Source organism: Hyaloscypha bicolor (genome assembly GCF_002865645.1).
Source record: "Hyaloscypha bicolor E unplaced genomic scaffold K444scaffold_56, whole genome shotgun sequence".
Taxonomy (NCBI): domain Eukaryota; kingdom Fungi; phylum Ascomycota; class Leotiomycetes; order Helotiales; family Hyaloscyphaceae; genus Hyaloscypha; species Hyaloscypha bicolor.
The window spans coordinates 1,763,792-1,789,594 of record NW_020194558.1 but is presented as its reverse complement, the minus strand read 5'-3'; the positions used below and the strand labels follow the sequence as shown (position 1 = coordinate 1,789,594).

Here is a 25,803-nt window from a genome sequence, read left to right as displayed (position 1 = left end):
GGCATCGTTCCCGAAACGGACACCACCCCAGCGTTCAGAGCTCCTGACGCAGAGGCAACAACCGGGAATCAAGACCGCACTACCACCAGCGAGTCTGAACGCGAATCTGCAGAGCACAACTCGGATGATGTTGATGCGCGTGCAGAAACTTACGCTACCCCTGAATTAGATCAAGCGAAGGGAATCAAGAAAGTGAAGCACGTTTCTGCTGCTACTATCTTCAACAAATTGCTCCGGGGCACTGTCAAAAAGAACACTTGGATCTTCTGTGCCGATACCGCCTTTAGGTTGTATGTTGGAATAAAACAGTCTGGCTCTTTCCAGCACTCGTCGTTCTTGCACGGTTCCAGAATATCAGCTGCTGGTCTCATAAAAATCAAGAACGGCAGAATCTCAAAGCTTTCGCCTCTTTCTGGTCACTACAGACCTCCAGGTACGCATATCCCTCGAATGACATTTGCTTTCTTTGCTGACAAAGGCAACAGTATCGAATTTCAGGGCTTTCGTACATTCTTTAAAAGATGCGGGGGCTGACATGAGCCATGTATCAATTTCTCGCTCATACGCCGTTCTCGTTGGTCTAGAAGCATACGTCAAAACTCGGCGAAAAGGGAAGAAGCTCGTCCAGAAACTCATCCATCATAGAGACAAGATCCTGTCTCCAGAGGAAGCTGCCAAGCGTGAGGAAGAAGAAAGGGACAAGAGCCAGAGTGCAGAGAAAGAACGAAGATTCCTTGAAATGCAAGCAAAGGCGGACGAGGAAGGAGAATTGAACAGAGCCAATGTTAAATTGCTGGAGAAGCTCCGGATCAAGACCCCCAGCCCGCGGCATGAAGGAGAGAACGAGGAAAGGGTGGCTCAGGGAGAAACAAGGGAGCAGGAGAAAAATCCTGATATTCAGGCTCCTGGAACGGGCCCCGAGAATGCTATTGCACCAGAAGGCACTCGCGATGTTTGATGATTCATGATTTATGAGAGTTGATAAATACCCACTGTAGCTATTTCGGCATATAAACGGCGTTGCATCAGTAAATTTTGATTTTCTAAATATTCAAGAAGTAAACTATTCGATCACATTTTAACACTGTCAATTATCTGGACGAAAATAGTGGTGCCGAAGTTGAATATGGATTTCTGGGGACAGTTAAAAATACAGTGGAGATCGAGAGCCTATTGGCGATGGCTGTAGGCTGAGTCAGTCACCGTTCTGCGAATTTCACGAGTCAGTAAGCTTCACTCTGAATAAAGCTACTTAATGATTGACAAGTGAACTCTGGCAGAATTCACAAATATTTAGCTGTCAATTGAAGAGGTAAAATGGAACAAAGACATTATAATTTCATGCCGTAAATTATTATGGAGAGTCCCAGCTTCATTGCTACCCGTGCCTTTTAAGGTGACGACCCTGCTGTCGCTAACGCGAAGAGAGCCTGCAACAAGCTACTTTCATCATCGAAAAGAGACTGTAAAATTATCGATTTGACCTCGCAGATCATGACCTACGATCCAATTAAGGTCAATGGCGTCTCCTCTCACCCGGTCTTCTCGAAGAAGTGAAGGCCTCACGACGAGATCCAGCACCAGAAACAACGTCGCGATCAACCCAGGCAGCCACAACAAACCGCATCAACCCAATATCGGTCGCAAGAAGCGTCCCAGAGACCCCGCAGACCACGGGGACGACTCCATCATGGCGAAGAAGGCGAGGATCTCAATAGAGATCACTTCACGGCCAAAGGCACAGCCAAAAACCAGATCTCTTGTCATCAACGCGAAGGCGGAGACCGCTCCCCAGCGTTCCGCATCACCACCAAAACACGCAAAGCCGACAGCAACACAGACAGAACCTCCACCACCGCCCCCGCCGAAGCCTACAAATCACCACCAGAAGGTCGTCAATGGCATTAAACACGAGCTTGACAGGTTACAACCTAATTCTGCAGATCTCAAGGCTGAGAAACGCAAACTACGGTCACAAGAGGGGACGAGGTTCAAGAGCGAACTGTCGGCATACTTCCCGGAGTATGACGAGGTGATTGGGAACGAGCCTAAGGAAGATCGTGAGCCCCCTTCCAAATTTATATATCGCTTTGACTTTATGGCTGATTTTTAAAGATATTTTGAATCTCGATACGCCCATAATCATCATCGACAGCGCCAAGACAACCAATAAACAGCCAGCCTTACCACGAAAGTCGAACGGCCATAAGCACGAATATCCCCTCAAAGAATTCCCCGATTACCTTTTTGACGATCTTCACGATGCGCAGCGAGTAGATTTCTCGTTCTTAGATAAGCATTACAAGGAGGAAGGGGGAGAGGATCCATTGACCGATGCATATTTCGAGTCGATCCACCGAAAGCCCGAACGGCAGGAAAAGGCCATTCGGAATTCGGATAAAGGTCGCGCCCAGCATGAAAGGGATCAAGTTATAAGGTTGCTGGAAGGCCTGCAAGGCCATGACTGGCTGAAGTTGATGGGTGTTAGTGGCATAACGGAGTCCAAGAAGAAGGACTATGAACCTGCGCGTGAGCACTTTGTCAAAGGGTGTGAAGCCATTTTAGAAAAGTTCCGTCTGTGGAGGGAAGAAGAAAAACGTAGGAAGTTGGAGAAGGAGGCCGCAGCTGCAGAGGCAGCTGAGGAGGAGGAGGCAGAAGAGGGAGATGAAGGAGAGGAACAAGAAGGATATATCAGCGATGGCGATCCGCCGGACTATAGCGATGTCGATGCCTCGGCTGCTCGACAGCTGCACGAAGAGGCAATAGCTCGATCAGCTCCACTTACAAAGCATTCTGAGAAGAAGGCGAAGGTGGAACCTATACCACCAGCGATCCCCGAGGTTGAAAAGGAATTCACGTCCTTTTTCGCCAAACCATATCTTCGAGCGGCGGCACTCGGAAAGCATCGACGCAGCGGAAGAAGTGTAGCGGCATGGGGGCATCCTGTTCCAGATGTAACGGACGTTGATTTCGATTTGCCAGAGGAGTATCGGGATGAGGATACATTGAAAGCGCATGCTAGGAGGAAAAGGAGAGATAGGAGGGTCAGTAAAAGCTGAGAAGATCGAATGTGGAATGAAAATATGGGCGGAAAAACTATACAGGGCCGAATTGAAAGTGCTTCATTTGGCATCGTCTGGTCTGCTGGTGCATCATTGGGAGGGGATCGGAAGCAGGACTTGCTGGAGGCGTTGGGGATGCGTGTGAGAGTATTCAGGATTGTATCATAGGGCTTCCATGGAAGCAGAATAGCGGCGGCTGAATTCAAATTCAAAGAATCGTGACTTTAACAAAATTCTCCTCTGTGAAATGTGTGCTCTTGAATTGTGAATGTCATTTTGAGGCGGCGAGACATTTCTTAATCATGTGACCCGAAGCACCGAATGCCAAGCCATTTCTGTCGCGAGGCTCAACTTTGACTTCAACATCAACGCGGCATTTGATCAGCTCAACCGCAGAACATATGAGAAGCCTCGAGTGTCTTAATACTTTTGCAGGAATATAAGGAGTAACAGTCGTAGTTAGTGCATGTTGCAGGGCGAGCCAGAATCGACGCCGAGGTGGTAGCTCCCAGACTCCGTCATTCACATTTCGAAATTAAACCTGGAGTCCACCTCAAACCTTTGACAACATCCTTTGCCGCACAAACCAACTCGCCGCATCTGCAAAGAACAAACCGATACGTACCATCAACTGTGCAAATCTGCGAGCTTTATTCACCGCAGGCCGCTTCTGGATACCAAGAAACACTGCCCGCCTTTGAAGCTACGAACCGTGACTCTTTCGACGACAACCCTCGTCCGTCGCAGCGACCACACTACCCTGCTCCCCCACGACTACTGAGCATATATCATCGAGAAGGACCAAGAGAGCGGGAAGCTCTGGCGGACGGATGAGAGGCTCATAGGAGGTGCATCGTCGCGCCAGGCAGCTGGACCTCGAGCTCTGACCAGCAGTTCAATACACCAGAGGAAGATATGCCTGGAGTGCTACTCGAGATGGATGCTCCGGATGTGCCTCCTCCAAAGGCGCCAGACCATGGTTTTGTCGTATCGCATCAGACGGTCCACCTGGACATCGATTTCTCCACCCAAAGCTTGACTGGGTGTTGTGAGCTCATTATCCTGCCTCAGACCAAGGACCTGCGCACGATCAAGATCGATGCCAGACAATGCGCCATTCAGGCCGGCACCGTCAAAGTGAACGAGAAGGCTGCAGATTTTGCTTATGAGGATCCTATGAAGCTTTTGGAGATTCCGAAACAGTTTGACTGGAGCTCTGGACATTTTGACTTGCAGAAAGACAGGCTGAAGCCGTTGACGGGGGACGCTGCTGGAGGATCGCTAGTTGTCACCATCCCGAAAGGTATCAAAGTAGAAGAAGTGGATGGGCTCTCCGAGAACTCTGCACTTGCTCCTACACCACGGGGCTCGGTAGCTCCTTTACGGTCAGCATCTATCGTACTTGATGGAGTTGTACCCCTCTCAGCCACGTCAAATCTCGCCCCGAAGACGGCTACAGATCAATCTCCGAGATATCAGCCTATGACTGTTAGCATACCATTCTCCATAAAACACTTCAGAGATGGACTGCATTTTGTGGGCTGCAGCGAGGCTGATCAACGATATCCCCATGTCTATACAAAGCACTCGATGGACCCAGGAGTTGCTTCTTGCATTTTCCCCTGCGTTGATGACCCGGCCTTGAGATGCACGTGGGATATTCATATCACATGTTCAAGGACTCTGGGAGGTGCTCTCAAGCGCCGTCCAGCTGTTAGACCTCACCACAAAGGGCTTCACCACCTTCTTGCTAAGAAAGGACTTACCAATGGTATTGTCCACCCTGTCGTACCTACAGAGGACCATGAAGTCCCACTTAGTGATGAGGAGAAACTCTTAGAAATGACCGTCGTGTGTTCTGGGGATTTGGAGTCCGAGACAACCGATCTGGAGGATGGCTCCAAGAAGACTGTATCATTCACTTGTCAGAGGAGTGTGGGTCCGCAACACATTGGATTTGCCATCGGTCCTTTTGAGCAGGTTGATTTATCAGAGTTTCGCGAGGATGAGGATGATGAGAAGCTTGGACAAGGACAGACTCTGCCCGTCTTGGGTTACTGTCTACCTGGACGCGCTGACGAGGTTCGACACACCTGCACACCTATGGCTCATGCTCTCGACCATTTCCTCCTTGCTTACGGTGTCTACCCGTTCAACGAATGCCGGTTTGTCTTTGTGGATGATCAGCTCAGAGACGTTGAACATACAGCATCTCTCTCAATTTGCAGCACCCGACTCTTATTTAGCGAGAAGATGATAGATCCAGAATATGAGAACACCAGAATCCTTGTCCACGCGATTGCCAGCCAGTGGATCGGAGTTTCAATTATTCCAGCTGAGAAGAGTGATAGATGGATCACCATCGGTCTCTCCCACTTTATCACTGGACTCTTTATGAAATCTCTTTGTGGGAACAACGAGTATTCATTCCGTCAGAAGACCCTCTCAGACCGCCTTGTGGAGTTGGATATTGAAAGACCATCACTTCATGCTCTTGGCGAAACTCTGCACCTGGGACAGTTTGAGCTGGACTTCATGACTCTGAAAGCTCCGCTTGTTCTCTTTATTCTAGATAAACGCATCATCAAAGCATCAGGCACCTCCGGTCTTGCGCGTGTCATATCAAGAATGGTTATGTCGGCAAACACCGGCACTGTGGCTGAAAGTGTGGTCTCAACTGAAGGCTTTCGGAAATCCTGTGAAAAAGCAACAAAGTACAGACAAACCGAACCTTTCTGGAACCAATGGGTCTTAGGAGCCGGCTGTCCAAGACTCTCTATAACCCAGAAGTTCAATAAGAAGCGCTTATGCGTCGAGCTAGCGATTAGGCAGACGCAGGATACACTTCCCTCTCAACGTAAGTTAAAGAAGGAGTCTTTTATGCGAGAGTTCAAGGAAGATGTGCACGGAATATATGCTGGGGAGTTACAGAATGCGTTTACGGGTCCAATGACAATCCGAATCCACGAAGCAGATGGTACACCTTATGAGCATGTTGTGGAGATTCGGGAAGGCTACGCCAAGTTCGACATTCCCTACAATACCAAATACAAGCGATTGAAGCGAAACCGCCGCCAAAAGGAGAGGATGAACGCTGGCGCAGTGGATCTGAACGCAGAAGGGGGTGAGGATGCTCTCTACTATTGTCTAGGAGATGTTCTTCAGTCTCCTGCCGAAATTCAGGATTGGTCATTGAATGAGTGGGACCAAGACACTGAGGCAAAGATGGACCAAGAGTCTTACGAATGGATCCGAGTTGATGCAGACTTCGAATGGATTTGCGAAAAGACCTTCCTCTCGATGCCGTCCTACATGTACGTGTCCCAACTGCAGCAAGACCGAGATGTCGTTGCTCAACAAGAGTCAATGCTCTTCTTGAAGAACCAGGCGCCATCTCACCCACTCGTATCCACATTTCTGATTCGTACATTGATGGATACCCGGTACTTTCACGGCATCCGTGTCATGGCTGCAGAGCAAATGCACCGACACGCAACTGAGGTTTGCAGCTGGGTGGGATTCAAACAGCTCAAAAAGGCTTATCAAGAATTTTTTTGCTATCCTGACACGACGAAGATGCCTCGACCGAACGATTTCAGAGACAAGCGAGCTTACAAGATCGAAATGGCTATTCCAAGAGGCCTGTCTCGGATTCGAGACGAGAAAGGGCACTGCACAAAGACTGCCAGACACTTCCTTCTTGATATGCTACGCTTTAACGACAACTCTAACAACGAGTATGTCGACTACTTCAAGATTGCAAATCTCTTGACCTGTCTCACCGACTCGTTGATCCCGTCAGAGGATGCAAAGGACGTGAATGACGAGGAATTGGACGACCGCGAACCCAGAGAGTTTCAGGAAAAGGTTTTCAGCGAGCTCGATCGATATCGGAACATGGATGAGTGGGCAAATTCTTATCAGAATATCCTGACTGTTACTGCCTTGGATTGCAAATTTCGACTGATGAAAGCTAAGATAATGCCAGTTGACCCTCTCCAGTTTGCTCGATACTTGCACGACGGGACATCGGACTTTGTTCGTATCAAGGCATTTGATTGCTTGATCCAACTCGGATACATGACAAACAAGTCGGTGGCAGCATTGCTTCTGAATCACTTGAGCACAGATCCCTCCCCTTACACTAGAGAACATCTATGGGGGACTCTCTGTTTTGGTCTGGCGACTATTGCATTTGGGGAGGATAAGCCTGCTGATCCTGTCCCGCCGAAACCTATTCACGGCAACTCAAATGGTGACGTTGTTATGGGTGGAGGCGATCTTTACGGAGCTGATGATATGGCTGTCGATGGAGAGGTTGGTGGCTTGATTGTGGAGCAGGACGTGAATCTAGATGCACGAAAAGCCCAAATCGCACGGACTACAACTATTGAAGGAGCTTTAGCGGCACTGAAGCAGGAGCTTAAGGACAACTCTAGCTTGAAGGACGCCTTGTGGAAGTCCATCGAGTCACCAGTCATCGAGGTGCACGAGCAAACAGATCTGCTGGATATTTGCTATGTTCTTTGCGATGTCGAGGATACTTGGGTCATTAAATTACAGTATCCCCTCTACTGGGAGGTCCATCACCTGGGCAAGGTATATCTTATCTGTTGATCCTTTCTTTTCCCAAATACTAACATTCGCAGGGCATTCTGTCTTTCAAGAAGTCACCACTCAAGCTTAGGATGAGGCTACCTAAGCCCTTGGAGGTGATATTAGACCCGAATAAGCCTTTGCCGCCCCCAACCCTCCCAAAGCCAGTAGCTCAACCAGTCCGGATATCCCTCAATGGCGCAGGAATTGGAGCAGGAGCAATGAGACCTCCCAAGCGACCACTTCCGCAGGAGCCAACCCCACACCCTGAAGAACGTCCCACCAAGATGGTCAGACTAAGAATTTCATCGCAGAAGGTTGAAGAGATTCTCAGCTTTCCCCCTAATCCAGCTCCAGTTGTCAAGCGGTCCAAGTCATCCTCAACAAAAAGCTCCTCCCCCGTGCCGCGACCATCCCCCGCACCGAGTGCGTCTTCAACTATATCAGCCAGTTCAGCGCCTACAGCCCTCTCTACTTCCCCAGCACCACCACTACCTATACCTCCAGGATCGGCTGCTGTGGGTATTACACAAGTAGTTAAGATCCGCAAACCGTTGCCCGACTCGATTCCGAGAGAACGAAAGCCTCTTCCAGACTCAGTTCCTAGAGAGAGAAAGCCACTCCCAGACGCAGTGCCTCGTCCACCTGTCGTCGAGGTGGTATCTCCCGCACCGAAACCAAAACTCATGATAAAGTTCAAGACCAAACCAGCGGTGGCCTCTCCAGTTCAACCTCAACCCCAGCAGTAATCTCCTGTTTCCATTCCCGGTGGTATTTGATTGCATTGGCATTTAGCGAAAAAGGAGTAATCGGAAGTCGCCAGGGTGGCGACAAGGTCATTTGCCAGTGGGTATTGTAATCGTACATAGGAATGTGGCGATGAATCCTTGGATTTCGAGGGAGGGGGACATAGACATGCGGCACCTTTGCCCGCAGTGGATTCTACGGACTCGTGGCGCATGTAGCGTGAAGAATCGAGCGAGATCTTCAGCGTAATTCAGGTCTGCGCTTGATGATGTTGTGCTCCGTTTGTGACCCGTCCCTCTCATGACCGTATCCGCCCTCCCTTGCTACCATTCAAAAAATAAAAAAAAGAGTCCCTTACCAAGCCCCCACTCAAGCCCTCGAACTGCCCCCACCGCCTCCCATCAAACCCAACCTCTCATCCCTCGTCTTCACGTGCTGTGCCCTCGCTCTGTCGCCAGGAAGAGGTCTCAATTCATCATTCGGATCCCTGATATTCTGGTTTTTCTTCTGTGGTGTGCCTTGTGCTTGCATCTGCGCCTGGAGGGCAGCTTGCTCGCGCAGGTGATTCTCTCGGGCGCGTGAGTCTTCGTAGATGGCGACGTCTTCCGTCGTTAAGGTGATTGAGGTTGGCTTGCGGCGGAGCATGATGATTGCTGTTGGGGATGAAGCGCGGCGGGAGTATGGAGAAATGGTGGGCTGAGGTTTTTTTAAGGATGAATCTGGGGGATGGAGATCGAATTCGAGTCCTGCAAATCGATGTCGGACTCGTCTGTAAGATGAAGAAATGGACAGGATTGCAGACGCGTGAATTCGAGGTTGACACGAGGCTGTGAGGCAGAAAACAAGGCCACAACAGCTTTCGGTCAGCCGGTTGGGATTTTTTGACATCGAACTATTTGAGCAGCACTGCCTTCTTCATATCTACAACACAACATGTTTAAATGGCATGTTCATTCGGCAATTGGCCGTGGTAGGCCTGTGGCACATGACTTTTCTAGAGTCGCGGATGGAATTGCAGCTTCATTGAGGCAATTTTCCATTTCGGTATCAAAGCGAGCGGAAGAAGATGGTATGCGACTTCCCCTGAATGCTCTTAAGAACCCATGAATACCATGCTATTATATAATGAATACTAATACGCCTACAGATGGCCCTCAAATATCACGGTCCCAAAGATCAGCAGAGGCCGTCAAAGAGGTGTCTGATATCGCATCCGATCTGGCCTCAACACCAACCCGTGGTGTCGATGCTCGTTCCCTAGCTGCAAAACCACCGCAAGGACTCAAAATCACGAGAGTTTTTGAAGACTCCAAGCCGAGAGGAGAAGGAGTAGGCTATCGTGGCCGAGGCCGTGGTGATTTTCGTGGGGGGGCGCGTGGTGGATTCCGTGGAGGTACTCGTGGAGGGATGCGTGGCCGAGGCGGTCCAGGGGGACGGGGAGCAGGACGTGGTCGTGGTCGTGGTCGAGGGCGAGGCGGAAAGAAAGCGAAAGCTCAGAATAAGGAAGACTTGGAGGATTTCGTATTGCCACCTATGACACTAGCAGAGCTTGCACATCAAGCTGGAAGTGAACAAGGGTTTTTAAGGCCTTATGAACCCACTCTCACGGCAGAGTCCTTGGGCAGGCACGGCCCACCTGTCATTTCGAGTCCGAGGGGGGTCGTGGAGTCGATCGTGTACAAGATGCAAGTTGCTACGAGCTTCCCGGGGGCTCAGTTCGACCATGGCAGATACCATCTTCAGAGAGTCGAGCATGGACCCGGTACTTTGTTTGAAAACGATGAACAGAGGGCGATCATCGAAGCGTACAGTCAACAGATAGGAATGGAGCAGGCGCAGGATATGGGTGTACCTTACGAGCCAGAACTGAACGAATTTGGAAAACTCTCCGAGAAGGGCCAAGCCAGAGCGATGAAGGAGTGGGTTGCAGGGCAGTATGTTTTCCCAAAGCCGGCAGAAGAGGGAGATGTATTGGGTCAGGTGGCAGGGTATGCAAGAAGGAACGAGACGTATCTCCCTGATGATACAAGGAAGTTTCAAGAGAAGCTCAGATCACTCTTGCCAGCAAGGAAGCCAACAGCCAAGCCCAGGGCGGGGCCTGGTAGGCCTTCTCTATGATTGTATAGATGTATGATACAGGGAGATGATATAATGTACAGATCTTGTAGAATACAATATCACGCTTGCTCCATAGTTTTTCGTGCAGCATCCACAGACTTTTTGACATCAGCCACTCCTTTCTCCACAACCTTCTCCATCTCTTTATGTGCTTTCTTCAAATCATCCGGTCGTACCGCCTTCTTCAGCTCCATGGCTCTTAACCTCTTCTGCATTGCCCCTCGGGCATTTCTAATCCCAACATTGGCTGTCTCTCCAGCCTTGCTCGCAGCTGCCAATGCCAGATCCCTAGACTCTTTCGTTGGTGGTGGAATTGGAACGTTCAACTGAGATCCATTCTGAGCATCGGGTTGCGGTTGAAGATTCAGATCCCTCGACCCCTGAATCGCAGAAATAATAGGTTTCACATGCTATTCTCCCATTAACAACCCTTCCTTAACTTCCATACTTTCAATCAACTCACCTCCTTCTCCCCAACCAAAATCATCAAACTCCTTCCCCCTTTCGGCAGAACTTGTGCCAAATCTCCCAACTTCTCACTGGCTTTACTATCCTTGATCAAATGCACCCTCAGGTTCTCTAACACTTCTGGGTTGAATCTGCCTCCTGTCCGAAGCTTGGAGAGATCATTCTTGAGCTTGTCGAGAGCTTTGGAGATCCCTTCTTCGAGTGTTGAAAAATCGTGCGGGTCTTCGACTTCGGTTTCTTCTTCAGCGGCTTCTTCTTCCTTTTCTCGTTCTGCGCGAGTCTTCTTTTTGAAGAGGATGGGGTTGCTTGAGAAATTTCTGTGACCACTGAGAGAGCTTGAGGCAGGTTTTGGGAGGTACGAGGTGGATAATGAGGCGGCTCGAATGCTACGAAAGTGTCAGCAACGCCAATTGAATTTATATTTGGATCCTTACGCCCGTGAGAATTCTATTTGAGCTGACGCCCTCGGAAGTAGCTGTTTCAGCGTATTTGTGCGCACTAAGAGTCGTGTATGCATGGTTTGTTGTGTTTGTAGCTTGCATCAGGAGCTGCAAACAAAATTTCGCGATTGACAAGGCGGCCAAACCGCCTTGCATTTTACATCAGCCTTCTCCCTAAATAGCATGTGTGGCAACACCAACACAAATACCTTGAAAGAAGCCACACATCTTCTCAACCTCCCATCAATCAACACAAAATGGATTCCCATGAACAGAAGCTCTCGAAACCATTCCGTTTTCTCGACCTCGCCCCCGAATTACGGCACAAGATCTACACAATATTGACAAGCTCCCCGCAACCTCACATCGATCTCTCCTCGACTTACATGTCACCACACACACACTTTCCACATGCCCTCCTCCTAACCTGCACACAAATATACCACGAACTCCGACCCCTCTACTTCACAAATAACGCCTTCTCCTTAACCATCTTACGCCGCAACGAAACCTGGTCCCACCTCCTCACACCACCGTTCCTCGACAACCGACGCCAAATCCGCTCCTTACGCCTTCTGATTGTGCGCTGGGGAACGAAAGATTTCTTCTGTCGTTCTTTAATTCCGGCTCTTGAAGACTGTATCCTCAATGGACGGCTGAGAGAGTTGGAAGTCGTGGTCCGGGATCAGAGTGTCGGCGGCCATTATCTGGGAACCCAGAGAAATGACATCAGAAAGGAGTACGAGAGTTGGAGGAAGCTGAAAAGGGTCTTGAGGGATCCGTATTTGGAAAAGGCGACTTTGAAGGAAGGTCAATTCGCAGTGGTGAGGAACGGTTGGGATGCGGGGAGTGGTAATGATGTCAGTTATTTGCTTGAAAAATCTGGGGATGAGCAGGATGAGAATTTGATCCAGGTGATCTGAACCAACTATCATAGACAAACAATCTTTTCAACTCTTTCCTAATTATCCCAAATTTCCTATTTCTCGTCCATACCAGGAGAACGCCTGCTTTACGTTTGGAAACCCCATGACGAGGGCTCGCAGTCACTGAAGGAAACGGCAACAGATTTTGACAAATTTGATTCAATTTGATTAACAAACCGGTCTCCCTGTTCTACAAGCGCGCTTTATGCCCGTAGAAGGAAGGAAATATACCTGGATCATAAAGTAGCCAGATCATCAACTCGCAAATGACTTTTTGTGAACTCAGGCGAAAAGAGCCAGAAACCAGAGGGGCCATCCATGCCGTAAAAAATCATGCATCAACAACCTTCCCATTTGCTCCGTTTATTCAGCAGGTGTAGAGGTAATCTAGCGGGTTGACATAGCCTTGGTGACCACGCGCTTCAAGGCCAACTCCTTCTTCTTCAAGTCATCGGAAGTAGAGTCTTCCACCTCGAGTTGGGCCATGGCATCGCTAAGTGCTGACTCGATCTTATCCTTGGTTCCACGCTTAAGCTTGAGCGACATCGTTGGATCGGAAACGATTTCCTCAACTCTCGAGATGTAAGACTCAAGTTGTTGTCTGGCCTCGAACTTCTTGCTGAAAGCCTCGTCGCTATTCTTGAACTTCTCAGCGTCTAGTCATATGTTAGTACAATATCTTTGCAAAGCGATCTCTACTAACCATTGATCATGCTCTCGATCTCACTCGATGAAAGCTTTCCGACAGAGTTGGAAATGGTGATGTTGGCGCTGCGTCCGGAGGTTTTCTCAGTAGCAGTAACTTTGAGGATACCGTTTACATCAACCTCGAAAACAACCTCAAGAACGGCATCGCTAAAAAGCAAGTGAGTTAGCAATGGTTGTTCAAAATTGTAGACTTTTTGAAGAAAAAGAATTAGCTTGCCCTGCTTTCATTGGCGGGATTGGTGCAAGGGTGAACTCTCCGAGAGAGGTGTTGTCCTCACAGTTGACACGTTCACCCTAGAATGGGAGTTAGCTTTAGGTTCTTGGAAGAGGGATTTCCGGGGGAAAAAATACTTGGAAGACCGGGAACTGGACAGTTTGTTGATTGTCTGCAGAGGAACTCGAAGTTAGCATTATTTCTTTTGGGAGGTTTGTGAAGAGTTTTGGGGAAGTCTCAATGGGTTTTGAGAATGACTGACCGGCAACGGTCGTAAAGGTTCGCTTCTTGATGGTTGGGACGGTTTGACCGCGAGGAACGACTGGGGCGAAGATGTTGCCCTCCATGGCAACACCGAGGGAAAGAGGGACGACATCCAAAAGAAGAAGATCAGCGGTATCGGCTGAGGTAGCCTTTCCGGAGAGGATACCAGCTTGGACTGCAGCACCATACGCAACGGCCTCATCAGGGTTGATGCTCTTCTCAAGCTTCTTGCCATCGAAGAAATCGCTCAAAAGCTTTTGTATCCGTGGGATACGGGTGGATCCACCAACAAGGACGATCTCGTCAACCTTGCTCTTATCGAGGTTTGCATCCTTCAAAACCTGAGCAACTGGCTCCAGGGTACCATTGAACGCCTTTGAGTTGAGATCCTCAAATCGAGCACGGGTGATTTGGGCATTGAAGTCCTCTCCGTCGAAAAGAGAGTCAATCTCAACAGTTGTCTGAGCACCGTTGGACAGAGTTCTCTTGGCGCGTTCGCAAGCAGTTCGGAGACGTCTCAGAGCACGTGGGTCGTTGGACATACTGGGTAACGGGGGAGTCAGCCATTGCTCGATTAGGAATGTTTCGGGAGGGGGGTTGTCTTAGTAGAATCTCGTGAAACAGTCGAAAATAGGAAAGGGCTTGTCCCCCAACACCTACTCCTTCTTGGTCTTGCGTTGGAATTCCTTCTTGAAGTGCTCAAGCAGGTTGGTATCAAAATCCTGACCTCCCAAGTGGGTATCACCTGCAGTAGCCTTGACGGTGAAAACACCACCCTGGATGTTGAGGAGGGACACATCGAAAGTTCCACCACCGAGATCATAAATCAAGACATTTCGCTCCTTGTTGGACTTTCCGGCACCCAGACCGTAAGCAATGGCGGCAGCAGTTGGCTCGTTGATAATACGGAGGACATTAAGACCGGCGATGGCACCAGCATCCTTAGTAGCTTGACGTTGGTTGTCGTTGAAGTAGGCAGGGACGGTAATGACAGCCTTGGCAACCTTCTTACCCAGCTTGACCTCGGCAACTTCCTTCATCTGTAGGAAATGGGGTGTTAGCAGTGAAATTTTCCCTTCTGATGACGCAAAAGCCATACCTTAGTCAAAACCATGGATGAGATTTCCTGAGGTGAGAAAGTCTTGTTCTCTCCAAGGTACTCAACCTCGACCATAGGGCTTCCATCTTGGTCAATGACCTTGAAGGGCCAGCTCTCGCAATCTTTCTTGACAGTGGGATCATCGAAGCGGCGTCCGATCAACCGCCTGCAGCCTCGGATTAGTTGCCATTCCCTAGTTTGTAATTCTCCAGTGCACAAAAATTAGAGCACTACCAAGGACTTACTTGATATCGAAGATGGTGTTTCTAGGGTTCATGGCAGCCTGGTTCTTTGCAGATTCGCCGATCAAGCGCTCCTTGTCGGTGAAACTGACGAAGGAAGGAGTGGTAAAACTTCCTTGCTCGTTCGCAATGATTTCCACGTTGGTTCCTTCATAGTTGGCAACTGCTTTCGTCAGTAACCTGTATCTCACGTTGTATTCATATCTTGATGTGCGCAGCGCTTCGAGAACGTACCGCAGGAGTATGTGGTGCCTATCGACGAAAAAAAGTTAGCTAGGATCTGGCTCGACGATTCGTCGCATTTGTGCTGCGAGAATGAACGTACCAAGATCGATACCGATCGCGCCTTCGTAGACCTCTTCAGCCATAGTTGCTGTGTTTGTTTTTGATTTCGATTGAGAAATTTGAAGACTGAGGGTCTTTGGCGGGATGATGAACTTTTCGAGATTGTGGAACTTTTTTTAGTTCCATTTTTTGGGAAGCGACAACCCGAGCGTTTTCATGCCTGATGAGGCATCAAGTTTGCCCACTCCCCGCCCCCTATCCCAGCGCAGTACCACGGGAACATTAACCGAGGAAATTCTCTCTCGAGTTGTTGTTATTCTGACTCAACCTTTCCGTGCTTTACTGAAAAGGCAAAGCTAATACATCACCATCCTCTACGCTTTTGGTCATTACTCCACGTCAAATTTTCAACACCTATCATGAGTGCAACTGCAGACAACACCAGCATCCCACCAGAGCACCTGGTCTACAAAGGCTCCTGCCACTGCGGCTTCATCACCTACTCCGTCCGTCTCAATTTAGCTATTCCAAATCCCATGAAGTCCAGAACCTGTTCCATGTTATCATACGCCAAAGGTTCCTCCTCGCACCAGCTGAGAGGATGAGACGTCCTCCCGGCTCACTTCTCGTCGAACGAATATGTTGTTAATTCTTCTAGTAGCGTCATCATCACAAAGTGCAATTGCAGCATCTGCTTGAAGGGAAACGCTGTCTTGGTCGCTCCAGAAGAAGGGTCCTTCAAACTGCTCACTCCAACTGAGGGAAGGGACGCCCTCACAGACTACACGTTTAACACGCATAAGGTTCACCATAGCTTTTGCCCCAGGTGCGGTATCAGATGCTTCCTCAAGGGCATGTACGAAGTCGAAGGACAGAAAATCAACATCAAGAGAATCTGCGTTTCGACGCTTGATGAAAGGGAAGATGGTGAGCCATCAAAGACATCAAGGTGGAGTATTTTCTCACATAGCGACGGCGTTCAAGGGAGAAGAACTAGCCGATGAGCTGTATTCCAGCGGAATGTGGTAGACAACCACAGGCGGCTCGGTACTCGTTCACAGTCACATTTATCTCCCTTCTCAAGAAAGCGAAAGTGAGATTCGAGGTTGTCTCAAGTATAATACATTAGCATCACATTCTCAACGCTCTGTCCGTGTACCGAAATTAAGTCAAACACAATATGCTGCTAGTGTACAACGCCTGGTAGGCCGAGGCCACATTCTGTGACTTGGACCACTGCCCTCCTCCATGTAACGCCGCCGAGGCCTTTCCCTACCAATTTGACGCCATATGTACAAAGTACCACCAACTCAAGACCGCATAAGATTAGCAAACACGGTGATTTTCTCCAACTCAACCTCTTGACCGCTAATAGGCTTAGCTGCACCTTTAGGAAGTGCAGCAATCAGTTCAACTTCGATTCGATTCACACCAGGTAGGAGTCGGGCCTCGAAGAGAGGGTGTCGTTGATCGACTGAATGGCCAGGAATAGTGGGCATAGCATGCAATCTTTGATTTCCACAAGTGACAAACAGTTTGTGTTGACGTTCGAGAAGCGAGGCTGCAATTGTTGGCTTGATCTGAAGATAATAGTGAGTTGATGGAAGGTTTATGGTAATGGACTGCTGGGCCATTGTAGGAGATGGAGGAAGATCCATTCGGAAATGGTGAGAGATGTTGAGACCTGGATGGGTTGCTAGGCTAAGGTTGGTGATCATGGCATCGGAAGCAGCTGCAAGTGGTCAGCAAGACATTAACCAGAATTGTTTCAAGAGATTGCTTACTTTTACCAGGCTGTCTCCATTTTGAATCAAAGCTAGGGTTTGGGGTTTGGAACTGAGGCTGGTGGTTAAAAGACTGCGCATATCCTCCTCCTTGTGAAAATATGTTCTGAAGACCTGGTGTCGAGGGTGGTGGCATACCATTCCCAGACAGACCAGGAGTTGAGGCAGCTTGGCTGCCTCCTCGGTAGCCATTATAACCCGGTACCACAGCAGGGGAATTGCGAGCACCATCTTCATTCTTGACCAATCCAGAATTTGAGGGTGTTGGCGATGGTACGGAGCCAGACATGCTTCGCGCCCGCTCAAGCTGATCTAAATTGGGAATGGGGGTGGCAGCCGAATGAGAACCACCGAAAGGGTTTCGACGACCTAGACCATTCAGTGCAACTCCGTTAGAGCCGTTTGTTTGCGGTGCTGATTGTGGAGCAGGAGAATCGGCGGGACTTGCTCTGCTCCCTCCAAACTTGAGAGTAATCTTGGGACCAGGTTCTGGCATCTTCAACTTGATCTTCGGACCGGCAGGCTCTGGCACAACTGCTTTTGCCTCTTGAAATAGTTTCTTGAAGGAAGACTGGGATTATCAGTAACTAGCCCTCTGAGTAAACATTTTGTAACTAACCTGTAATTCCTTTGCCAGTACAAATATGTCACTGCCATCTTCGTTATAGTGAAATGCATTTCGCCATAAATAGCTTGACTCCTCTTCAAAGGCAGCCCAGGTCTTGAATTCGGAGATTCCAGTGGCGGCTTGCTTGCCCCGGACGCCTCTGATACGTTTGCGGAGACTCGTGAGATCAATTGGATTTGAAACCACTTTGTAGTAGTCAGGAAGATCATCCCGCGTTGGAAGCTTCAGAAACGGCAGAAACATTGAAAATTCGTCCCTGGCATGGTTGGTCAGTAAAATATAAATGCAAGGAATTGTGGGCTTGCTCACTCGTCGAATTCCTTAACGTTCATCAACTCCTCTACGAGTTTCTCTTGGGCTTGTTGGAAGGTAAGCCCTGAGAAGTTGATTCCGGAGTATCGCGGCTCTGATAAGGCAGGCGTATTACTCGACGTCCGAACCTGATTTGGTAAACTTTTAGGACGACCCCGTTGCCTCTTAGCAACAGATTGGCTTTCAATTTCGTTGTCGGGTTCGCCATCTGCGTCCATATCACTGCCAACCCCATCGGTCCGGTCTGGCGTGCCAGGTATCGGCGTTGGGAAGGCCACGTATCCAGGCGTCTTGTAAGCTGGATTGTGTCTGACCATGAAATTGCTCAACGCTTTCCTAAATCGTTCAGCGTCCTCGGCGATCTCTGATCCCTTCTCGTTGTATTCCTTTGCATTCGAGATCATTCGCTTGAAATAGCTTTCGAGGCTCGTCAAATGGGGAAACTCCCGACGGTTCAATTTGGCTTCGATGGTGTCAAAAGCAATGGGCATCTTAATAACTCTGTAGTAGTCGGGAAGCTGTCGCTTGTTGGGGAGCGTGAGGAAGTTCGTAGAGATGAGTCGTCCACTGGATGAGTGTCAGTCATTGTTCACTAGTTGCCTGGAATAAGAAGCAGGTCGGTGAATCTACAGAACCGGAGAAGCTTTGAGAGATGAGGAAGGTGCAGAGTATTGCAGGCTTGTACCCGTCCACAAGGCTACTGGTAATGATCGAGTTGTCGCAAAGGATATAAAAAGAGGGCTCGACGTACTGTTTGTCTATAGTCTTCCTGAATTGCTCCAGCAATCTCAGGCCTATCGTTGTAGTGGTTTCTGGGGTTTCGCCTTGCGATAGATCAACGTGGTCCTTGTTGACTGTCAGCCTTGCCGTCTTGAACAAATGCGGAGGTCTCGACGGGTGGTGCAGTGCCATGAACCTTCGGCGCGCCGCTTCAGGACCCTGCGGACCATCGCCAATGTACCAAAAACACAATTCCCATCGCAGACGATCGCGACTTCCGATGAACAGCTCGACAGACGACTTACATTAGGAAGCTTTCTCCTCTTCGATGCGCGCTCGTCCAAGTCCTCAGCTGCTCCCCCGCCGTTGACCTTGCGCTTGTCCATCCTTCCCTGGCCTTCACGGCACCACACTTCTTTCTCAATTCGACAATCGCACGCGCGATAGATTCCCTCCCAGACTTCTCGATTTTATGTGATCGGACGATGGTTGGTGGGCGACGGGGACGCGATTGATTTGCGCGTGGAGGTTTTGATCCTTGTCGTTGGCGAGAATCTAACCAAGGAGGAAAATGAGAGTGTCGAGACTGCTGTACAACTGAACGTATCCGCAGGTGCTTGCTCAGAGCCGCACCTTGCGATGTATATTAATTCACTTGTCGTGAGAATGCGCCGGACAATCTAAGGACAATGTATTATTGAATGTGCCTGCCAAACTTTGGTCTCGATGACCCCAGTCAAGTTAGGGTCAACTCTTTCACGTGACCAGTCTTCCAGGCGAGGCTGCCGCTGCCATCTTGTAAACATCGCGTTTTGCTCCGATTATTGTTCCCACCCCTCGATCAACCTCCACGAACACCACGACCTTTACGAACACGATTTGCTACCAATTCGCTACTGCAAGGCCCCCTTCATCGTACTCCAACCCTCGTTCCTCCTCCACTTGCTTCTTTACCTCTTAAAGTCGATTCTAGACAATTCCAGAAACTATCAATCGTCGACACCCTGCAGAGAGAGAACCAACAGCTTCCCTACTGCGACTTCTCCCCACATTCGCTTTTATTTCCCCCGTACGACCGATCGATCTGATTTGCCTGTCCTGACCTTTTCTGGAATACTCAACAACCTTGAAATTCCAGAGGATTGAGAACATTCACGTCGCGTGCTACCCTGCCCCGCGATTCGCTCATCCGCGTCCTCGGGCGAGCCTGGCTACAGTTCACCTATACAACATGTCGTCGGACTTGGACTATAATCGACGGAACAAGGTTCCAAGGCAACTTACGGAATCAGAAAAGGCGCGTTTGGAAGAATTCATTGATTCGATTCATTATTCTGCAAGGTGGGTGCCCCATTCAAACCCCTACAGCAATGGCAGCAGTCTCCATGTCCCACGGATCAGTGCTGACTCTTCCAGATACTCTGATAACGAATACGAGTACCGCCATGTTCAGCTTCCGAAGAATATGCTGAAGGCAATTCCTAAAGACTACCACGACCCATCGAAAGGCACACTAAAGCTATTGTGGGAGGAAGAATGGCGAGCGTTGGGAATTACACAGGTGCGAAAAAGGTATCCAATTATTATGGGACGCTGCTAACTATCTGCCCCCTAGAGTCTTGGATGGGAACATTATGAAGTACACGAGCCGGAACCCCACATACTTCTCTTCAAGTAAGCCCTAAACGTTCAATCTTTCTTCGCCGTCTCTAACGCAAGTCATAGGAGACCGATCAACTATGTTCCACCAGGCCAATAGAGGATGTGTGGAATCTTTGCTTGATCTGAATTTGCTAGCGTTTCTACTCCGCACAAGAACCTCCGAGCCATGGCGTATGCTTTGATGATGTTACGTTTATGTCTCTCCGATACATCCACTTCGCGGCTCCAGCTCTACTTCGATGCTCTAGATTAGGATCAATTGAGGCCCCTTGTTTCGATATTTCTGGTGTTGTTGGGGGGTTTCTAGGGAGTTGTTTGATCATCGGCAAGAGTGGAGTCATTGTACGATATGACTTTGGTGTATGTGGATAAACTCAAGAAATGCATGAAAACTTCTTCAAGATGCGTGCGATATTAAGGTTCTGCCAGAGAAAAGGGGGGCTTTCTTTCTAGGGCCTGTCAAAACAATGTTTCCGCATTCCTCTTGAAAATGGTGCCATTCGCAAAGGACAACTCTTCATCCAAGCCGGACCTAAAAGCTTTCAATCAAATGGCAATCTACATGCCAGGAAATCATGCTGTGAGATACGACGCCATGCGGCAACATCACGTTTCCTTCAGCCCCGCAGCTGCCCGCCGAGAGGGCGGGAAAGATGGCATTCTAAATGGGGATCTCGTCAGGAACCAGTGGCGCTCGCCAGGGCTGTGGCTCAGGTGGCGCCAGCTCGCGCTATCGTGCCGCAAGTGGAATTGTAATCGGACCACGACTTCAAACTGACAGATATACCGAAACCCTCTGTGCTTTGCAATCATCTTTTGTACAAATTCCGATCCCGTCCGTGCCAAGTCTGTACAATTACTCAATTACGATCATATGATACCCTGCACATAAAGCCTGTTCCGTTTCTTGCCATTTCTTTGTTCAGCACATGGATGGTTCGAGGCCTCAATAAACTCCAGCTTCTTTAGACTGCTCAGACACGGGCCCCACACTTCCATCTATTTCACCTTTCAAACAGTGGCTAAATCGCATAATATCAAGGATAAAGTCCGAGTGCCAGGTGTTTGAAAGGAACAATGAAATCAGCTGCGCGAGTATTTTATCTTGCTGTGTTCACCTTACTAGGGACCTCTCACGCTACAGCCTCCAAAGCTGCATCGAAGTCCCAGTCTCCTGGACCCGATGTTTGCGCGGTACGCTCTTCTTCTTTTCTACCAGGCATACATGTCTAATGCCATTACTCAGATCTCCCCAAAGGCAATTGTCTCTGACGCATGCGCTTCCTACTCTACCCTCGATGGACTCAATCGGGAGCTTCGGCAGTCGCTCGTCGATATCACCCGAAATACCGACTTCTTCTCATACTATCGATTAAATTTATTTGGGAAGGAATGTCCGTTTTGGAGTGATGAGAATGGCATGTGCGGTAATATCGCGTGTGCTGTTAATACATTAGACAATGAGGACGAGATCCCACCAATATGGAGAGCTGAGGAACTGGGAAAGCTAGAGGGACCAAAGGCAGGCCATCCAGGGAAACGACTGCAAGAAGAGAGAGGGCCAAAGAAGCCATTGCAAGGAATGCTGGGTGAAGACGTTGGAGAGAGCTGCGTTGTAGAATACGATGATGAGTGCGACGAACGAGACTACTGTGTCCCAGAAGACGAGAGCGCTGGATCGAAGGGGGATTATGTGAGCTTGATTGACAACCCAGAACGATTTACCGGATATGCAGGAGAAGGCACCAAGCAAGTTTGGGACGCCATCTATCGAGAGAATTGCTTTTCAAAAGCATCCTTCCCAAAATCGGCTTCCCTTGGAACCTCAGCATTTCCTCAACGCGGACCGGCTGCTAATGAGCTTCAATCTGTCATGCGAGATTATGGCAGGCAACAGGCTCTTGAAGAGCAGCAAAAACGGGAACCAAATACACCATTCGTCACAGAGAGTGGCCTTGAGCATGAAGATGAATGCTTGGAGAAACGGGTATTTTACAGAGTCGTTTCGGGCATGCACACGTCTATCAGCACCCATCTTTGTTGGGACTACCTGAACCAAACCACTGGCGAGTGGGGACCAAATCTCACGTGTTACAAAGACAGACTCCATGGCTTCCCAGAACGAGTCTCGAACCTGTACTTCAATTATGCGCTTGTGCTCCGAGCCGTAACAAAACTCGGCCCTTACCTCAAGGACTACACATTCTGCTCGGGAGATCCATGGCAAGATCGTATCACCAAACAGAAGGTCCAAGCTCTTACCTCCAAAGCTGGTACTGCGCCCCAAATTTTTGATGAGAGCCTTATGTTTGTCAACGGCGAAGGCCCGAGTCTAAAGGAAGACTTCCGCAACAGATTCAGGAACGTCAGTCGAATCATGGACTGTGTTGGATGTGACAAGTGCCGACTTTGGGGGAAACTGCAGACCGCTGGATATGGAGCCGCTTTGAAGGTTTTATTCGAGTTTGACAATAACTCAGACGATATCCCGATGTTGAAAAGAACGGAGTTAGTAGCCCTATTCAACACCCTGGCACGGATTTCCAGCTCCTTGGAGGCTATCAACAGCTTTAGAATAATGGTTGAAGACGAAGAAACCGCTGAGGAGAGCGAAGGTCATCACCATGTAATGCCTGCTCGGGTCCTGAAACCTCACAACGTCGTCCCCGACAAGCCATTTTCAGACTCTGTTGAAGAAGACTACGTGGACCACGAACGAGAAGAGGCCCTGCGAAGGAATCGACTTCCAGAAAATGCTACCTTCAAAGAGGAATTCTACTCCGAGTTAGATCTCATCTGGAGAGTCTCCAAATATGTGGTCCGAGGCTGGGTGACTTTGCCAGCCAGATTGTAAGTTGCCTCCTGCTACCACCATGTCTAGAAACTAACTTTTTTCGTAGATGGCGAATTTTCGTCATAGAGGCATCAAGAATTTGGGAATTCTACATCGGATTGCCCATCAGTCCAAGGTCGTGGTACATCAAACGACCGAATATCGATGAGCTCTGAAGCGTCTGATCAAGTCTGGCGGTCAGGATTATATACGCATTAGCAATCGGGAGTTTTTAGGTTGCGCTACATAGACAGTTTGTGCCCAGTCTGAGATAGTTTTGTAATCACATCGTTGTGTTGCGTGAGTGCTTACGGAGTCACCCCGCCCCATACTAGCAGCGAAAAATGTTCCACCGTTCTTCAAAGCCATCTGTTCATATAGTAATTCCCCGGCTACGAGTCGTGTGAGAGAAAACCTTCCTTCCTATCCGGACGCGTACTAACCTCACCAACCAACTCACGATTTTTTCGGTGCTGCAAGCTGCCCCGAGATTCTTGATATGAAGTTTGCTCATGATGTTACCCTGTGTTTGGGGTGTTGTAGTAGAGCTACGAGATGTGGGTAGTCTGCGTAGGATTCACGACCCGACTACCAGCATGTTGCAGCTCAGCCTCTTTCCAACATGCAGCTTCCCGCACTCGGGCCTAACTTGTATGGAGGTCAAAATAGCCTTATCACTTACAAACGCTCCATTTGGCAAAACTTTCCTGGTAGCAGATTTGAAACTGTTTTGTACTCCCACATCATGGCTGTTTCCCGAATAAGATATGTAGAGGGTCTTCGGAGCGAGATCTGCACGTCCTTGATCATCTGGATTATTCGAATCTTTGCCGGCCTGCAAGGTTATGTGTTTATGAATCTGCTATTCCTCGGTTCTCACAGCCTCGACTGAAAATTTGAAACTTGGTGCCAATAGAGAGATCAATAGTGCGCCAATGAGATCCAAGTTCTGCAGGACCTGAGCCGTTTCGGGTGTTAACCCGTTCTTGTAGCACCAGCTATTGTATTCTCGTTCTCGCCATTTGCAGTCCTGTTGGCCATTAATGTCAGTAAGCAGACGTGGCTCCCTTCTGGTCATCTTAAGAGCCTTGAGCACTGCTTAAAAGATATCAACTCACTTTTAGATAGAAATCCACGCCTTCTTCAACATTATAATAAAGTGGTTCGTGAGAGTACTTCTTTCTAGTCGCTGAGGACCCGAATTGCGATAAAACTACATTATGACTGCCACTTCATCCGGCCGCTGTTTCCCGTCATTCAAACTGAACGTTTTGGTCCATCTTAAATAGATTACTCACTTGAAATCTCTAGAAGATCGCAAGAAGCAGTCTACGCATAGTTCTCTAAGAATACCCCCGAGTTGAATCATTTACGAAATCGGCAAGGAAGACAATGGGTATTTCGGGGCATCTTAACCTTTTTCCCTCGTCAGTCTATCTGACTCGAGGTTTCCAGGCAGCTCTAAATCTCCCGGAACCATCTCGATTAACGAAATCTCGGTCGACAGTCGCATAAATCTCATCGCCGGCATCTTTGCCGAGGTAATTGGACTTTTGAGTGGAATGCTTGGGTGGGCAACATGGCGATTTACTCGAAGCCGCCGTCGACGTCTCGGTCTCCAAAGTATATTTCTCCACGTAGCCTTCATTCGTACGGCCGAATCCCCCGCTTTATCACAGGACGCTGGCGAATGGACAGGAAGGCCACATGCTGATACGTCGCGTTGTTAAAAGTAATCTGACTTTCGAGAGCCATACGCCGGATATCAAAAATCAAACGAGAAACATTCGTTGAACAGCTTCAGACTCAAGTTCAAGACCTGTGCTCCCTCACGCTGCTCCTGGCTCCGCCCTGGCCAGCACTCTCACGCATTGGCTGAGGATGTGGAACTAAAAGACTCTCCTGACTGTGGTTGCATGAAGTTACCGTGCTTCCCAGCTACAGTAGTTGCGCGGGATTCTGTTTATGGCACCTTCCCCTGTGAATATCCTCCATCATGGATATTACAAAAACACTGCCTATGAGGAACTCCTCCATCATCGGTAATCTACACCCTATCCCTATGAGGAAATTTTATGCAAGGTATCTTTACTCCCAGCCTGCTGATTAACGATCATCCAATGCCTCCCGTATCCTCACCTCTCACGCCTCTCCGTCCCCAGTTTTTCGTTCCCCAGCAATAAATTGGTGGCATAAAACTTACCAAGGATAGCCAATGAGATGATATCTTTGTTGAAAATCGGTGCAGCGAGCCCGTTGCTTAATATGCTCTATTTGTTTTTTGAATAGAGTGAAGTGTCCAGAAAGGCACATGGCCATACCCCTGCGTAGAGCATCCTCCCCAAAATAAGAATGGGGCTGAAAGATCACAAAATATGCCTGACTCTTGGACTCTGGGGTTCCTTGGAGAGCGCCACGACTGATAGGCGGTTTCTGAAATCCTATGTGTGTGGCATTTGACTGTGCAGCAATATATGCGGGCGGCACACCCCACCCGCGTTAAGTTGACTTGGGCGATGATGGGGGAGAGCCTCAACCTGGACCCGCCCCAGGACAGCCAATGCCTTTCGGGGGGTACCGAGACGCTAGGGATGTGTAGTGGTTCAGAGCAACAGGGCCACATAAAGCGGCCGGTCTTCAGCCCCGAAAAGATTCACAATCAAGAGCTGTGAATGGATTGATGTGAGACGCATGT

The 25,803-nt window shown here is 49.0% G+C and overlaps 9 protein-coding genes across 9 annotated transcripts; 6 read left to right on the top strand and 3 right to left on the bottom strand.

Annotated features, from left to right (window-relative positions):
• Nucleotides 1–1,358: 1,358 nt before the first annotated feature.
• Nucleotides 1,359–3,285, top strand: K444DRAFT_652149 (uncharacterized protein). Its single transcript, XM_024885767.1, has 2 exons — nucleotides 1,359–2,060; nucleotides 2,116–3,285. The coding sequence occupies exons 1-2, from the start codon at nucleotides 1,520–1,522 to the stop codon at nucleotides 3,057–3,059; spliced, it is 1,485 nt and encodes a 494-aa protein (XP_024738307.1). The 5' UTR covers nucleotides 1,359–1,519; the 3' UTR covers nucleotides 3,060–3,285.
• Nucleotides 3,286–3,977: 692 nt separating this feature from the next.
• On the top strand, nucleotides 3,978–7,797 carry K444DRAFT_559405 (uncharacterized protein; the record flags this gene model as incomplete). The annotated part of the gene is made up of 2 exons (XM_024876866.1): nucleotides 3,978–7,283; nucleotides 7,380–7,797. The coding sequence occupies 2 exons, from the start codon at nucleotides 3,978–3,980 to the stop codon at nucleotides 7,677–7,679; spliced, it is 3,606 nt and encodes a 1,201-aa protein (XP_024738306.1). The 3' UTR covers nucleotides 7,680–7,797.
• A 1,541-nt stretch (nucleotides 7,798–9,338) lies between these two features.
• Nucleotides 9,339–10,523, top strand: K444DRAFT_628445 (uncharacterized protein; the record flags this gene model as incomplete). Its single annotated transcript, XM_024882915.1, has 2 exons — nucleotides 9,339–9,474; nucleotides 9,553–10,523. The coding sequence occupies 2 exons, from the start codon at nucleotides 9,339–9,341 to the stop codon at nucleotides 10,521–10,523; spliced, it is 1,107 nt and encodes a 368-aa protein (XP_024738305.1).
• Nucleotides 10,524–10,552: 29 nt separating this feature from the next.
• On the bottom strand, nucleotides 10,553–11,598 carry K444DRAFT_369470 (ribosome recycling factor). The gene is made up of 3 exons (XM_024872258.1): nucleotides 11,426–11,598; nucleotides 10,987–11,377; nucleotides 10,553–10,933 (listed from the first exon to the last, which is right to left on the bottom strand). Exons 1-3 carry the CDS (start codon nucleotides 11,506–11,508, stop codon nucleotides 10,583–10,585), a joined length of 825 nt encoding a protein of 274 aa, XP_024738304.1. The 5' UTR covers nucleotides 11,509–11,598; the 3' UTR covers nucleotides 10,553–10,582.
• Nucleotides 11,599–11,688: 90 nt separating this feature from the next.
• Nucleotides 11,689–12,354, top strand: K444DRAFT_527101 (uncharacterized protein; the record flags this gene model as incomplete). The annotated part of the gene is made up of 1 exon (XM_024874608.1): nucleotides 11,689–12,354. One exon carries the CDS (start codon nucleotides 11,689–11,691, stop codon nucleotides 12,352–12,354), a length of 666 nt encoding a protein of 221 aa, XP_024738303.1.
• A 390-nt stretch (nucleotides 12,355–12,744) lies between these two features.
• Nucleotides 12,745–15,252, bottom strand: K444DRAFT_628442 (putative Hsp70 chaperone; the record flags this gene model as incomplete). The annotated part of the gene is made up of 9 exons (XM_024882914.1): nucleotides 12,745–13,013; nucleotides 13,061–13,212; nucleotides 13,359–13,431; nucleotides 13,542–14,026; nucleotides 14,204–14,583; nucleotides 14,643–14,808; nucleotides 14,888–15,047; nucleotides 15,119–15,136; nucleotides 15,210–15,252. 9 exons carry the CDS (start codon nucleotides 15,250–15,252, stop codon nucleotides 12,745–12,747), a joined length of 1,746 nt encoding a protein of 581 aa, XP_024738302.1.
• A 929-nt stretch (nucleotides 15,253–16,181) lies between these two features.
• K444DRAFT_611649 (Bromodomain-containing protein-like protein) lies at nucleotides 16,182–19,317 on the bottom strand. The gene is made up of 6 exons (XM_024879986.1): nucleotides 18,919–19,317; nucleotides 18,645–18,739; nucleotides 17,891–18,460; nucleotides 17,573–17,837; nucleotides 16,954–17,524; nucleotides 16,182–16,901 (listed from the first exon to the last, which is right to left on the bottom strand). Exons 1-6 carry the CDS (start codon nucleotides 18,997–18,999, stop codon nucleotides 16,480–16,482), a joined length of 2,004 nt encoding a protein of 667 aa, XP_024738301.1. The 5' UTR covers nucleotides 19,000–19,317; the 3' UTR covers nucleotides 16,182–16,479.
• Nucleotides 19,318–19,448: 131 nt separating this feature from the next.
• On the top strand, nucleotides 19,449–20,818 carry K444DRAFT_587457 (putative cell cycle regulatory protein Cks/Suc1). The gene is made up of 4 exons (XM_024878025.1): nucleotides 19,449–19,954; nucleotides 20,030–20,174; nucleotides 20,229–20,287; nucleotides 20,339–20,818. The coding sequence occupies exons 1-4, from the start codon at nucleotides 19,845–19,847 to the stop codon at nucleotides 20,370–20,372; spliced, it is 348 nt and encodes a 115-aa protein (XP_024738300.1). The 5' UTR covers nucleotides 19,449–19,844; the 3' UTR covers nucleotides 20,373–20,818.
• Nucleotides 20,819–21,061: 243 nt separating this feature from the next.
• Nucleotides 21,062–23,499, top strand: K444DRAFT_559390 (endoplasmic oxidoreductin). The gene is made up of 3 exons (XM_024876865.1): nucleotides 21,062–21,469; nucleotides 21,522–23,125; nucleotides 23,176–23,499. The coding sequence occupies exons 1-3, from the start codon at nucleotides 21,353–21,355 to the stop codon at nucleotides 23,282–23,284; spliced, it is 1,830 nt and encodes a 609-aa protein (XP_024738299.1). The 5' UTR covers nucleotides 21,062–21,352; the 3' UTR covers nucleotides 23,285–23,499.
• Nucleotides 23,500–25,803: the final 2,304 nt, after the last annotated feature.

Coding starts and splice junctions, on each gene's coding strand:
- K444DRAFT_559390 (XM_024876865.1), top strand. CDS start 21,353: ATGAAATCAGCTGCGCGAGTATTTTATCTTGCTGTGTTCACCTTACTA. Junction 21,470..21,521: donor CTGGACCCGATGTTTGCGCG/GTACGCTCTTCT, acceptor GCCATTACTCAG/ATCTCCCCAAAGGCAATTGT. Junction 23,126..23,175: donor GTGACTTTGCCAGCCAGATT/GTAAGTTGCCTC, acceptor CTTTTTTCGTAG/ATGGCGAATTTTCGTCATAG.
- K444DRAFT_587457 (XM_024878025.1), top strand. CDS start 19,845: ATGTCGTCGGACTTGGACTATAATCGACGGAACAAGGTTCCAAGGCAA. Junction 19,955..20,029: donor TCGATTCATTATTCTGCAAG/GTGGGTGCCCCA, acceptor TGACTCTTCCAG/ATACTCTGATAACGAATACG. Junction 20,175..20,228: donor GAGCGTTGGGAATTACACAG/GTGCGAAAAAGG, acceptor TCTGCCCCCTAG/AGTCTTGGATGGGAACATTA.
- K444DRAFT_611649 (XM_024879986.1), bottom strand. CDS start 18,999: ATGGACAAGCGCAAGGTCAACGGCGGGGGAGCAGCTGAGGACTTGGAC. Junction 18,740..18,918: donor AGAGGAGAAAGCTTCCTAAT/GTAAGTCGTCTG, acceptor ACAGTCAACAAG/GACCACGTTGATCTATCGCA. Junction 16,902..16,953: donor ATGGAGACAGCCTGGTAAAA/GTAAGCAATCTC, acceptor GACCACTTGCAG/CTGCTTCCGATGCCATGATC.
- K444DRAFT_652149 (XM_024885767.1), top strand. CDS start 1,520: ATGGCGTCTCCTCTCACCCGGTCTTCTCGAAGAAGTGAAGGCCTCACG. Junction 2,061..2,115: donor GAACGAGCCTAAGGAAGATC/GTGAGCCCCCTT, acceptor TGATTTTTAAAG/ATATTTTGAATCTCGATACG.
- K444DRAFT_369470 (XM_024872258.1), bottom strand. CDS start 11,508: ATGCATACACGACTCTTAGTGCGCACAAATACGCTGAAACAGCTACTT. Junction 11,378..11,425: donor CAAATAGAATTCTCACGGGC/GTAAGGATCCAA, acceptor ACACTTTCGTAG/CATTCGAGCCGCCTCATTAT. Junction 10,934..10,986: donor TTTTGGTTGGGGAGAAGGAG/GTGAGTTGATTG, acceptor ATGGGAGAATAG/CATGTGAAACCTATTATTTC.